A 14,574-nucleotide genomic window follows, 5' to 3' on the forward strand; every position below is an offset into this window, starting at 1 on the left:
TATTAGGACTGGACTGGCTCATAATTTCCTCCTCCTGTATTATCAGTATGTTCCCATTAAATCCTTTCATTTCCATTCTTGCAGCTACACCATTCAATCTTTGACCTGAAACAGTGTTATTTGCTTTGTGAGGAGCCTCAGTCACAGGGGATTTAAATCAATCAACAGTTTAAAGGCAGACTAAAAAGAAAACCACAATACATCATCTCAAATTCATTTTGATAGCCTAATTATGCCTGCAGGAAAAATAAAGAACGTGGACGTGAAAATGGGTCACTGCTATGTGTTTCTCTGTGTGTTTATTGGGCTTGTCTCTCGGTACAGTTTGGACAAACTGGCTGCACAGAGGAGGAACTTCGGTCCACAGACGGAGAAAGACCTCTCTAAATCACTCTGTTTGTTTGTACAGAACCAAAAAGACACAGATCCAGATGCTGCTGAGCTCAGTTTGCTGCATCAACTGTTAATATGAGAAGAGTTACTAGAATCCTGATATACAGTAGTTAGTAGGGATGGGCATTTGAATAAATTTTCTTGATCGATCATTCGGGAAAATTAACGATCAATTATCGATTAATCATTATCTTTTATCTTAAAATGCCATGATACGGGACTCTTGTAAAAGCAGCTGAGCCTGAAGCTCCGAGCCAAACCTCTTCACATATCAATCAATAGAGCACTCTTAAACGCAATTGAACCTCTTTTAGAAACACTTCCAAAAGTACAATCAAATCTATATAACGTTAAAGGACTCCAAAATGCACCCAGCCGAGCCGAGAGAGAAAGAGAGAGACAGAGATAGTGTTACTTCACAATTCTGCTTATTTAACTAGAGCCTCATAAAACAACCAGAGTGACTCACCTACAGTAGTGACTGTCCACTGCTAACAAAGTAAAGTAACTCCAGCCTACTGATTCATGTTGATTAGCATGTTAGCATGTTAGCATGCTCAGGGATCAGTGAGCGCAGCCTGGTGACAGGACCGAAGTAGCCGGGATGCAGAGGCATTGTGGTGCTATCCTGGGTAGCCTGGCCAAGGTGCAGGTTTACAATGAACTCTAGTTTTAGTTTGAAAAGGTCCCACGCCAAACTTCACCTTGACCTCTTCATGTTTGATATCTACGGCAGCTGGTAGGTAGCTGAGCCGGTTTCTCTGTCAAATATCGCCCCCTGTTGGTAAGAGTTGGCTTCAAGACTCGCAACGACTACGCAACACAACTTCTATTTGACACCAGCGTTTGATTGATAAAGATTTCATGTGATCGACATCTTTAACGATCAATTATCGATCATCGATTAATCATGCCCATCCCTAGTAGTTAGAATGACATAGTTAGAACCAGATCTTATTGACACATCGCATGGCACTGTCTCCATTCCACTAAGTTATCCGTTTGTCTCTGTTGGCACTAATTTTTTGTCAATTCTCTTACACAAAAATGACGTTGTAACTGAGAGGGAAGGAGAGAGTTTTTTTGTGACTGTTGTAGAAGCAGATACTCCTCAGGGACTCAACACATCATTAAAGTCATCATATTTGAAATTAGCAGCTTTAATGTAATACTTTTCAAATTTCATTTTTTGGGTCTCGTTTCCATAGTTTCCATCATTGGTATCAGTAAGGATAAACATGACACTCTTCCAAGATCATCACTGAGGTCTGGAAACATGGTGACATCACTGAGAAGAGGACAAGACAAGACACAAGAGATTAGATGATCACATGTTTTAACCAAACCCTCAGGTTAGACAAGAGTTTACAGAAGAGAAAACAAAAAATCCCAACAACTTTTAACTTGAAATAAAGAAGGTTAGATAATCTGGATTAATAGTTGGATTGGAAACACACTGATCATCTACCTGCTTGTGTTTCTTGACCCATCAGACTTTGTGGTAGCAATGCTGCCAAGTTCCCACATCTCAGCTATTACTATAATGAGAACAATCTTATTATAACTGATGAAACTACAAAAATGAGACCCAAGTTGTAATCAAGTGATATTACCATTTAACAATAGCTGGGCTTTTTCATCCATGTAAACATAGTCCCTGTTTTATGGCAAATGACAGTCCTAACAGGCCTGAAACAGCCTACCAACCTGTTAAATCCCCCTCCAAAAACAGAAAGACAAAAACTGGGTAATAAGCAATACTGTGTTACATTTTGTCAAATCCAATACATGCATAGGTGAAACATGTTTGCAGTCAGTGTGGGGAAATACAGCTGATTCCAGATTCTGAGGTAAGGGGCTTCACCTGTTACGGTGCATGTGACTCTCTAGTCTCATAGTTTCAATACTTTGCAGTTTCTTGTTTGTCTGTATTGTGTTCAAACAACAAGTGCACATCAGTACAAATGCATAATTGCTGCAGAGCTATATCAAGTGACTCTTGCTCCAAATCAGATTGAGAGGCCATTCCTCATGTGGACATTTGCACCATATGATGTCTGTGTAATTGAAGAGGAGACAGGAGGCTGTGGTCGGTGTGACGGCCACAGAGCGTGTCGTCTCTTGAGCTGATGGACACTGATCTACACGACAGCCCCCCCGTCCCCCGTCATTTAAAAGCTTGATCTGAAACGCAGGCACGATCTTCTGGCTTTTCACGTGGAGAAATGAATCATTTTCCACGACCATGAAATATTTTCCACCACTTAATCACTTAAGGGCAAAGCTGGGCCTGAGAGGAGCTCAGAGTGTACAAAGGTATAGCTCTCTCATGCAGAACAAATACATTCATAGGCTTGCTGTCCTCAGATGAAGAAAGTAATTAAAAAAAGGCCCCAGCTGAATAATCCTCTGGTCTAGGAACAGAAACAAAGAGAGCGAAACTAACCCTCCCACCCGCTTCACTCTTCTTGTCCAAATAAAATACCAGGTGTATAAAGAGTGCTCCTCTGGAACTGTCATACCGTCTTCTCCTGGTTTGAACAGGTGAATCAATAAGGCATCCTCTGGCTCCGTCTAACCACTCCTGACTCACCAGACCTCGTTAAGACCTACAACGTCAGCCAGACTCCAGAATAACAGTGGAGTATTCTCTAATGGTCGACACACAAGGGAGGGAAGAGGAGGAAGCGGGTGAGACAGGAGATGCGGATGAGAGGAGAGTGAGAAAAAGGAGTTTGAAGAAAGAAACAGTGGAGTCTGGCTCCCCCTAATGGCTGTAAATAAAAATAACTCCTAATCAGCAGCGGAGCATTTGAAGCTGAAATGAACTGGAAACGCCTTTCAAATTGACGTGTGGAAGGTGGCAGGATGTGAAAGGAACAGTAGCAGCAGTAGCAGGATCGAGGCTTTTAAACAGGAAAGTCTGAGCCCCGAGACAAAAGGGTCTGTCCGAGCATTTGAAAACCAGCAAAGCTCACTGTAAACACCAACAAGCCTGCTTCTTTTCTCTTTTTTTTCACAGGTTTAAATCATTCACAGACATTTTTTTTCTCTCCCTTTATTGATTCTCTGTGTTCTGCCATGATTTGGTTAGAGCCACTTTGTTGTGCGTTGTCATCTCTGTTCGGCAACAAAAGGCAAAAGTCTCTCTTGAAAAAAATTGTTTCTGTCGATCATTGTTGTTCTAACAGTCTCATAGCCAAGCAGACTGAAGAAGCCCTTTTTTACTCAGTCCGTTCAGAGGCACAGCTTCACTGTTGTGCTCCCCTTCCACTGTCTAGTGGTTCAGTCTCGGGGCCACTAAGGCAAACTCTCGCAGAATTTTTCGGGCCACGTCAACTTTGTACTGGGCGATCATCAGCGCCCGTTTCACGTCCTCGAAGGAGTAACCCTCCCCCATCAGCTTGGCGATCTTGGCGTCCACAGTCTCTGACTCCAGGCTGTAGGGTTTGCCTGGCTGAATGTCTGGAGGGATCTTCCTGGGCAGTGGCTTGGGCGGCCTGGCAGGGGCCTGCAAACTGTCCATCAATACTAGGAGAGAGAGAGAAGACGAAGAAGAGGAATTGTGTCAGTGGAAAAATCCCTCTGGCACACAGGCAGAAACTTGAGTGTTATTAGTGGTCACGGAGAAGTTTCCAGACAAAACGCTGCTTGTCACTTAACTAAAGCTTTGACATTTTTTCCAATACCTTCAGAGTTTGGACCTTTATCATTATGTAATCAGTGTCTCACACAGCTAGAAAGCAGATACTGAGGTTTTCAGAAACACGCTCTGCCTTTTTTATGGGAAATAAATATAAACACACTACACAACACAATTAAGCTGATTTGGATCTCAAAGCTTCACACAAAACGAGCCCTACATTATTATTGACGGAGCTGCCTCCTGCTCATGTTGTTCATGCTCTGAGATATTGATGAGACTCCAAACCTGTGAGAGCATACATGAATCTTTCAACAGCAGGGTATTTTTCTTTGAGAGTAACTTTTCCACCAGAAAGCCTTTCTTCTTTAGTTGTATGAAGGGATCCTTCATAATTTCAATTTCAAAGGCCCAATCTTTTTCCACACCTTAATTCCTTTAGTACAAGCTTTTGATCTATGTTATAGCAGACGGCAGCTAGTTAAATGTACCATATATTACATTCACACATGTTTTTCAGCCTGCTGTTTTTGTGAAAGGAACACATTTATCAACTGTTTTTTTTTTGGGGGGGGGGGTTTTGACAGGAGCTACATACGCATTTCCTCATGGAGTCATTTGCTGAGGAGATGTAACTCTACCTTGACTGGCTGGTAAATGGTCGTACTCCAGGCAGCCTCTGGAGCCTTTCACTTGTTCTATGTGTCGTCTGACTGGAGGCAGAGGAGCAGCACTGTTCAGCATGTCAAACACTGCGTCTAAACCACAGACGACACGGAGAGAGTCAGGAAAACAAGCCTGTTGCTATCTGTCAGTCATTGCTGTAAACTATATCCAGACACTTAATCCACAGAGAGAAGAACAATATGAGATTAGTAAAGCCCTGTAGGAGAAGCAGAGGCTTTACTTTACTGCATCATGTGTGAATTGCCTTAAATTCACATATTTAACTTTATACATTTGAATTCAAACTCAAGCCTGTGAGTTAGTCCGGCTCACCGGGGGTTAACAGTGAGTGCTCGTGTCCAGAGGAGGGCCTGTGTGGTCGTGCGATGATAGAAGAGGCAGACGTGGAGGAGCTGCAGGATGAGGACGATGAAGAGGAGGAGAGGTCGGTGAGGCTGTGCCGCGCCGGTGGAGGAGGAGGAGGAGGAGGCTGGGAAGGAGGGCGGCAGTTGAAGGGGTCTTCTAATACTGAAACAAAGAGGAAGCACACAGAGGACTGACTCTCTGCTCTGCAGCCATTCACAGTTTATACTGTTAATACTGTGAGAAGGTGGAACAGTCTCAGCCATGTGTAGTCCCAGCAATGGGATTACATGCTGAAGAGCAGCTGGCATGCTGCCCTTTAGATAAAAGCCAAGAGAGCATACTTTTGAGAAAGGACAGGAGGGGCAGGACTAGGACAGGAGGTGCAAGAAAGACAGACTCAAAGAGGTTCTAACTGGATCAGGATCTGTTATTGTTATAGAAACTTAACCATCTATATTGTGGTGCTATAAGGTCTGACAACAAACATACAGTTATAAGAACTTATAATACTGTCATATCCAGCTGTGCCTCATATAGCACAGTGTGTAGAGTACATTCAGGACCTGTTCACACCTGGCATTAAAATGTGTCTTTGGATAATCTGATCACAAGTGGACAGGTAAGAACATGCATTGAGATGCGATCACTCAGAGCACTTTTGGAGGTGGTCTGGGCCTACTGAACTGATGTCCTCTATTTTCTGGCTGACTAGTCACAGGAACTGCACTGCTGCCTCCCAGTCTGTGTACCCGCCATGCAAAGCTCAGTTCAACTTGTTTGATAACAGGATAAACAAATACAGTATTTTGTTTTGTCATTTTTTATGTGAATTAAAGAAACTAAATCCACTTCTTGTTTTCCCCCCATTGTTCATGTTCCAAAATTGACAGTTGGAATAAATAACAAGTTTTTCACTTGTCTGTCAAAAAAACAAAAACAAAACAAAAGCAAAATGTTTAATTCTGTTTCCTCTGGATAGTTTCCTCTATCCAAGTTTTTAGTTTTGCTGTGCTGCTCAGGATTAACTGTATGAACCTGGACTGTGCTTGTAAAACCTAACCTGGACATTAAATACAATGTGAGCATGTCAGGAGGTTTAAATGATCTATGAAGTTGTGCTGCTGTGCCTCGTGGAGAGAGGACACAATGCATTGAATATTTGTGTATCCTGTTATCAAATAAGTTGAACACAGCTTTGGATGGAGGGCACACAGACCCCCACTCCACCTACTGGTTAAAACAACCAACAAGTTTAGTATTTGCAAATAGAAATGATATGTATTTATTTACATACAGAGTGGGGAAGTGAGATCCAGATGACAACAAGACCTCAGTGCTACTATATAGACTCTACAAGGGTTTCTGCTGGATGGTTGGTCTGACTGTTGGACAGATAAGATGCTGTATATCAGCTGCAGAATATGGTTTGAATCAAATAATACTGAACAGAATGTAATTTGGGTGTTATGAATAGCTTTACTACGTATTGCTTGAGATTCATTCCATCAAGTAAGACACTGGCAGATACTGTAGAAGGGTTTTACGTGACAAGAGAGACATTTTAGAGAAACACTGGCACAGAGACAGACAGAGAGTCTGAGACAGCTGGAGTTGAGGGTGGAGAGTCGTGCTTAAGAGGGCTACCTTGGGGGGGCAACAGAATGTCATAGTCCGAGGGTGTCTTGTTGGTAGTAAAGGGGCAGAGAGCAGAATGAGCTGCCCCCGAAACCAACGTCCTGACCGACTCTGAGTGGCCACCTGAGGAGCACAAGCAGAATTCAGCATTAGACAGCCTGAGGTGTAAAGACTGCAACAGGGTCAACTAACCCTTTAATGTTACATTCTATCTTAAAATGTGTTTTTATGCTGTGAACAAGAAAAAAAAACAGCTAATAGCTCTACTTGGTTGTTAAACACTTTGAGTTGATTGAAGACTTATATAAATACTTAAATAGTATTATTGACCTGTATTGTCTCAAACATGGATAAAATGAGGTGATGTGTTCCTGCAGTTTCTACAGATTATTCAAAGGTCTCACTGTAATGGTATTCACAGTAATATATTTATAACTGCTGGTTTCAGGACTCACCAGGCTCACTGGACTTCTTTTCCTCGTTGGAGGGCTCTGGGGAGCCATTCTCCAAGTGCCTGAGGGAGAGAAAGCAATGTTTTTGGTTGACAGCAGCCTAATTAGTGGAATGAAACTATCTTTGCTGTATCACCATAGTAACTTGAACAGATTAAGATAGGGCCCATACCTGCTGGGTACAGAGATGCAGATGGGAGCCTGACTCAGACAGAGGGTGGAGGAAGGGATCTGATAGTCATCCTCCGCCCTGTCCATCACTGCCCGCTGCCGCTCCACCACAGGACTGCTGAACGGGTTGGAGGATCTGTGAAGATGACAGTGATTTGAAAAACCGGGCTCTCCATGAGTGTTATACAGTTATCACATTCACACTGCAGTCAGAGTCCAGTTATGAGGATGGTAGTCCTGGTGTGCATTAAGGACAGTCCCAGATTCATTCTTTTAAATTTGATATAATAGATTTTAACAGTGGTTCATCTACATTATCATTATCTATATTAACTAAACAGTGTGTTACACCTTTTAAACATAACAGCATTGAAGAAACATTGTAGGAAGGTCAGTATGTATTTTTTGATGCAGCTCACTGTTGCTTGTTGTCATAGTAACACAACACTCTTTCCAACGTGTGACTTTGCCTGGTACCCAGCAGCCAGCGGAATCAAACCTGCAGGTTGTTCTTCACTCTCTCCCTTTGCAAACAGCAGACTTATTCAAATGCCTGCAAGCTTTTTTGTTTTTTTATTGAACACATAAAGAGTAAGAGCCAATAACCATTTACATAAGAACACAAAAATAATAACCAATAACCAATTAGCCTATTTATTTTAAGAAGGCAATTCTGAGCAGGGGGAAGAAGGGCAACTGTTATAAACTCCAGCTCTTTGGAAAAAATGTGAATGTGGAAAGCAGCTAAGAAACACACACGTCTCATTTCTGTTGAGGTACCTTTGTGAAAAACAATAAAACAATAAATTGGTGGTTATTAACAGCAAAAGACTGTGATTGTATCATTCTGTATGAAATGACTAATAATTATCAAGTCCTTCCTGCATGAATTAAATTCTTAAAACCTATTCAGTCTCTTTACAGACTGCACACTGCAGCCTTCACACTCATTTCATTATAAAGTGTGTACTGTTAATGTGAATAAATGTGCAGTATCACTTCTTAACTGGCTTCACTCTGCCAGCTGCCAATGCATGTATTACAATGTTATTGTACTGCACAGGTACAAAGTACGCTAACTGCTGTGTCCTCTGTAGTAAATGATTCAATTAAGCAACAGTAAAGGCACTGTCTTACATTAATAATGCAGGGATTTCTTTGGCCAATCAGTAACCAGGAAGACCAACACAGCCTAATGTTCTGTGATAACCACCCTTACATATTAAACATGACCATGTTAACTAAGCCAATAAATGCAGTAGTTACCAAATCAGCACTGAGGTTCAAGTTAGTGCTTCTGGGAATGAATGGACTGGTAGGAATAAAATGTGTGTGTATGTGTGTGTGAGTGAGTGATATTATGCATCAGACATATTCACTTGATTTTTCACAAGACCCCATTTAGCATGGTGGAGACATTAAACTTTAGAAAGGGTGGTCCCCACATGTGATGATCAAAACGTTGGTCCTCATCCAACATGTAAAACAGTATGTGTGTGTGAGTGAGTTTGTGTGTGTGTGTGTGTCTGTGTGTGTGGGGGGGGGGGGGGGGGGGGGTGATACTATGTTTACAGAATGTATGTGCAAATCAGCTTCATTGGAAGGAGGGAAGTGTGCAATATTTTAAAACACTACATAGTTTTCAGTGGAACCAGAGCTTCCCTATTGAGCTCAAGCTTCATCAGAAGTGACAGCTCTATCCCCTGCCTCCAATAAGGCCTGATACACAGAAATACCTAATCTAATTCTGGCTGCAGCTAAAAGGCTATTAGTTGCTCAGCCATCATTTTTCAAAGCTGTTTCTAACCAGAACTTTTCCCTAAGGCTACTAGATCTTACTGGTAGAAAGTCTATGTGCCTGAAACCACACAGACGTGAAAGGAGGTTTGAAATAAGAAACTTTAGGCTGAAAGGAAATGTCTAAGAGGAGAACAGGATTACAGCCCAACCGTGATTGATTAGGGCTAAATACAAATAGTGACTGGCTGATGTAGAACTGGATGTTATTCCATTCTCACTGAGTTCACCATTGTGTAAGGAAAGTGTCTTTAATGTGCAATGAGTCTCATTTTTGCTGAAAATAAGGTAAATCACTTGTCCAGTGTTGTTACTGCTCTGCTCTACAGACCATATATCTATTTGTACTGTTCCCACTTTGGCTTACACAGTTCTACAGACAAATAACCTTGCACAGTCTTTTACAGGAAAATTAGATATAGCTGAGTTGAATGAAATTGGCACGGACCATCTAATGTTTAATCAGGCATTTGTTCAGCATTTCAGCATCTTTTTATGATTTACACACACTGTATATTGATGCACTGACCCATGCAGTGCTGAGTGGTTTTTAAATACAGTTTTGTCAGAGGAGCTATAAAGAGGTAAGTGGAAGCTCATAGGTTAATGCTTCATGAATGCAGAGCAAAAACACACTGATACAATACACTGAGCTCTTATCTGACAATATTCATACCAAGTGACTGTACAGAGATATCATTCCAGGATTGCTCAAACTTTTTCAGGATACTTCCAAGGAAATGTGCTAATAGCTTCCCAGATAAATGTTATCATTGTGTAATACTCACTTGTGGCTGTTGGCATGGATGGACTGCGTTGGCGAGTGCCGTGAGGGAAGGATGTCATAATCATCGCTGACTTGCACGCCATTAGAGAAGGGCTGCACAGACACACACAAGAGACAGAAAGGGGGGAGATACATTTGATGAATTGATATAAACATCACGTATCTCATGAGTTCTCTACCTGGGGGGGGGGGGGGGGGGGGGGGGGGCATGAGAACACTGATCAAACACACCCATGACATGCATCTCAACTCAGTGAAAAATAGGATGTACAAACAAGTATTTATTTGCAAATGACTTGTTCTGATCTACGGAAGAGGATTAGGGTCAGAATTCTGACTTTAAACTCAGAATTCTGAGAATAAAGTCAGAACTCACTTTTTTTCCCCCCAGTGGCCCTGATTCTCTTCTGTACTGATCAAACCTGATACATTTAAAATAAAGGGTGCTTTCTCATTGGCCCACAGTGCTTTGAGCATTCCCAGCATCTGATGGTTTAGCTGTTAATATCCACTTATTACAAAAACAACTGTACAACATATATACTTTGTATACTATGCTCTGAGTGTAAAAGCAGTGCTGCTGAGAGTAAACACAAAGCAGCACAGCATTATAGACATCCTCTGTGACTGAGATTAGTATTAATCCCATGCCCAAAATAATTCATTCACAGAGAAGGCATGACCTGTGAATCTGCTGCCAGATTAGCCGGCCTCAAGCTAACAGGGTGAGGTCAAACATCTGCTCCCTGTGTGGGAGACATGTTTCAGCTACAGGTCAAAACCAGGATTTATAGTACAACTAGTACAACTAGTATTACTAATAATAATGAATTCCCTCTCAGCCAAATCATTGGATATTTCTGAAAATTTTAGGATGAAATGATCCACAGTTATAAGCATACAGTATCTGTCTTTGAAGTGAGGGTGGCTCTATATGGAAGACAAAGCATATGCAAATAACTACAATAACTTCCTGAATATTACCAAGAGTGACAATGCTCTCCACAGGCAACTGGAGGCACTTTCTGATCAAAGAGTGACTCTGGAGGGAGAGCGAGTGATTGGCTGTGTGTGAGTACACCGCACACAAAGCTTTTAAATGATAAAGTGGAAAGAGTGTACAAAATATGCAGATGCTCAGCAGTATTCAGGGTTCCACAGCAGTAAATGTCAGATTGTGTCTGGAAGATTCAATTTGTTGTATTTGAACGGTCAGTTCAAACACTGAGTTTCAGTGGGAACAGAGATTTCATTATTTAGAATAGATGAACACATTTATATTCTGCCCAACACACTTCAAGCATGTATTGTCTCATTAGAATAATGACAGTGATGCTTATTAGTGCTGCTCCTCTGTCAGACGAGGCTTTTAGTGTTGGTTTGTTGTTTCATCTCTTTCACAATCAGAGTGCTAACTATACACACAATTTATTAAATCAGGCTTGACATGAGGAATAAAATCTCCCTGGTGAATATCACAAACAATAAAAATGTGAAATCTACTTTTCATCACTGTCTCTCTCCTCATAAATGAAGACCTGTGCATATCTCACTCAGTTTTATAACTATGGACAAAATGATTATAATATCCAGGATGTTAAACAAATGCACATTCAGTTACTTAATATAATTAACAATAGTCCATAGAGCCTTGTTCTGCAATGGGTAGTCATATTTGGGGAAGTATGTGTCTTGCTGCAGAGCATGAGTGGGAGTCACAGCAGGAGCCTGATGTTTGTGAACCACAAACTACTGATCACAAACTAACAAATGGGCAGCTGCTTGAATAAAAATGTAGGTGCAAAAATGAGCACATAGGTATATCCCACTCTATAACAGAAAGACAGTTCAAACACAGTGCTCTGCTGACTTCATGCTGTGTGAAACATATTGCTGTTACTGCATGTAAAATAGTTCTCGTGTTCATTTTTGCACCTCAGGTACTTTACTGATTCATACTGTCAGTTTCATTGTCATTTTAAACTGTGGGTTGTGGCTAAGATGGTAGAGCTGGTTATCCACTGATCCAGAGTCTGCACTTTGATCCCTGGCTCCTCTGGTCCACATGTCCAGGGGTCCTGGGAAAAAAGTAATTGCTCCTAGTTTCAGGGCAGCACATCTCTGCCATCAGGGTGTGTTTGTGTAGATGTTTGATGCTCTGGATAAAAGTGCTGTAAAATGCAGGCAATTAGTATTGTAATTCATCTGTAAATGTTAGGATTTTTTATGACTGTTATAACTCTGGGTGTGTTGCATAAGTAATGCCGTTAAAACTCTTCAGTGATGTATGCGAGGCACACAACCCCCCACTGAACCTGATCTGCAGACTGCAGCTTTATGTCTCTATGTGCTGTACTGTAGATCCACTTTCTTTCATTCTCTCTTTGGACAAAACAAGCTTCAAATCAAAGCCTAATGTCCAAACCATTGTTACAAATTTCCTCTCATTGTAAAACTTTAGATTCACAGAAGTTCACGCAGTCAGTTTCAAAACTAAACTGTTCGAATCTATGGATATATGGAAATGCTGCAGATATATGAGGATAAATATCCCTAATTCAGTTCATAAAACATAAATGTGGGCACCAACCCACAGGGAGGCAAACAGTAATAACTGAAATATGTGGGGGTTGAGAGAAATGCTGTATTCCTCACACCCAACACTAAAACCATTCACTAATGTATGTTATTTAAGACTTTCGTGAGTCTAAATTGGTTTGACTGACTATAAGCAGGTTTCTATTTAGCCTGCTAACTGCTAGCAGGCTGAGATGCTAACCTTTAGTTGTGTATGTCCCACTGATTGCCTTTCAACACTTATCACAATGATTATTGTCATATACACAACAAGTCTCTAAACTGGGTCACTGTGATGTTGAAAAGAGTCAAATAAACATGAGCAAACATGAGTGGGACTGACATCAAATGTCACCTCAGACATTTCAGCCCTCCTACATACTGTACCCAGTTTCTCAGTAGAGACTCTCACAGTGTAAACAAAGGGACTGGACTTTGTATGGTTTGCATTTAGCACTGCTTCTGATGCCTCCTACGCTGCTGCATTCTGAGCCACATGTGTCTACCTGCTGGTGGTGCTAGAGGAACAGTGAGCACATCATCAAATTCAGTGGAATTCATCTTCTGGGAACTATGAATGAATCCATCCGATAGTTGTTGAGATATTTCAGTCTGGATCAAAGTGAACAGACATTTCCATTCCAAGAGAAACAAAATCATACATAGTAAACACAAGTGCCTGTTTGAAGATCTTGGATTTCTGGAGAAAGCATATGGTGTTATCTTACAGCACTTTTTTTTTCTTTAAGTGAGAAAAAACAAAAATCTAAAAGAGATCTGCTTTCCCTGCTTTTCCCAAATTATAACCTTAAATATTAAAATTGACATCGAAGCCCTACCTTAGAGCTCTCTGAGTTTCCTGCCCCCTCCATTCTGTGATGTAACCGTCCAAATCCTGCAGAAGGACAACTAAGAGGTCTTCCGTTCAGGTGGGAGGGGCCAGGGGGTCCCAGTTGGAGCGAGTGTTCAGCATCAGTCCTGTGGGCATCTGATAAGTGGCTGTCTTTGGGACACCGTGTCTCAGGGTGAATCTGGGAGTCTGACAGAGCGCTGGTAGATGATGAGATGGAAGAGGACAAGGAAGAGGCACTGGGGAGCCAAGAGTGGCGTGACTCTGGGGGGATAGGAGGAGGACGCTCAGGGGGAGGCGGTGGTGGTGGGTCCCTCTGCGGAGGAGGTGGGGCTGGGAGAGGCTTGTCCTGCTTCCTGGACATGCCTGGTGAAGACTAGGGAGGTGGATAGATATGGTAAGAAATGACAGAGATCTAAATAATTAAAGACTGTGTAAAGTGAATTCAGACATTTTCTTCTGAACACATTAAATAGGTCATAAATGTATTTCTAAAAAAGATGTAAAAAACATTTCAACCATTTAGATTTGAATTGTGGAGCTAGGCTTCACAAACTGTGTTTCAACATTTCTGTGTTCAGGATTTAGTGGGCGGGTCTGAAAATTACATAAACCCGCCCCTGCTGCTGTAGAGGTATAGATACATTCAGCGGACACTACTACACTACTACTACTACACTACTACGACAGTCTACAGTTAGCCAGTTAGCTGAGTTAGCCACCAGTTAGCCGCCGCAGAAAGCTCTCAGACATAGAGTCCATGTTTCGGGTAGAGGTGGTGACTTTGATTGACAGGTGACACTTGGTAGGGGGCGGGGTTTCAGTGAACTCGGCGGGCACTCCCACAGCGATTGGGAGCAGATAAAGAGACTGAGTTTTACACAACTTTGAAGCCTAATTTTACGGAGCCCGTAAAGGGACATGGGGGGGAAACATTAAATGTTTCTGGTGTGGTGGTGTTTAGCTCAGTAGGTAGAGCACCCGCCCCATGTGTTGAGGCTACAGTCCTCACTGCAGGCTGAGTGGTCCTATCCTGCATGTCATTGCCCCCCTCTCTGCCTCCCATTTCCTGTCTCTCTCTACTAACCTGTACAATAAAGGCAAAAGCCCCAAAAATGTACATAGAAGTTTCTCATGCTCATGAGAAAGTATTGCATGCATGCATGTCTATAAGGAGACATTATGCATAGAAATTTGTTAACGTAAGTCATTTGGCGACTTCTAAGTCATTCAGTTA

At 41.8% G+C, this 14,574-nt stretch overlaps 1 protein-coding gene across 1 annotated transcript in view; it reads right to left on the bottom strand.

Annotated features, from left to right (window-relative positions):
* Window positions 1–1,193: 1,193 nt before the first annotated feature.
* The window catches only part of cblb (Cbl proto-oncogene B, E3 ubiquitin protein ligase), a 59,351-nt gene continuing 45,970 nt past the window's right edge, over window positions 1,194–14,574 (bottom strand). Inside the window, exons 12-19 of the mRNA XM_053332038.1 lie at window positions 13,327–13,713; window positions 9,912–10,003; window positions 7,328–7,462; window positions 7,159–7,217; window positions 6,713–6,826; window positions 5,036–5,230; window positions 4,678–4,794; window positions 1,194–3,924 (exon numbers count right to left, since the gene is read on the bottom strand). Coding sequence (XP_053188013.1) covers window positions 3,671–3,924; window positions 4,678–4,794; window positions 5,036–5,230; window positions 6,713–6,826; window positions 7,159–7,217; window positions 7,328–7,462; window positions 9,912–10,003; window positions 13,327–13,713 — 1,353 coding nt within the window. The 3' untranslated portion in view covers window positions 1,194–3,670. The remainder of the gene's footprint in view (window positions 3,925–4,677; window positions 4,795–5,035; window positions 5,231–6,712; window positions 6,827–7,158; window positions 7,218–7,327; window positions 7,463–9,911; window positions 10,004–13,326; window positions 13,714–14,574) is intronic.

The sequence above is a fragment of the Scomber japonicus genome, chromosome 13 (assembly GCF_027409825.1).
Source record: "Scomber japonicus isolate fScoJap1 chromosome 13, fScoJap1.pri, whole genome shotgun sequence".
Lineage (NCBI taxonomy): Eukaryota > Metazoa > Chordata > Actinopteri > Scombriformes > Scombridae > Scomber > Scomber japonicus.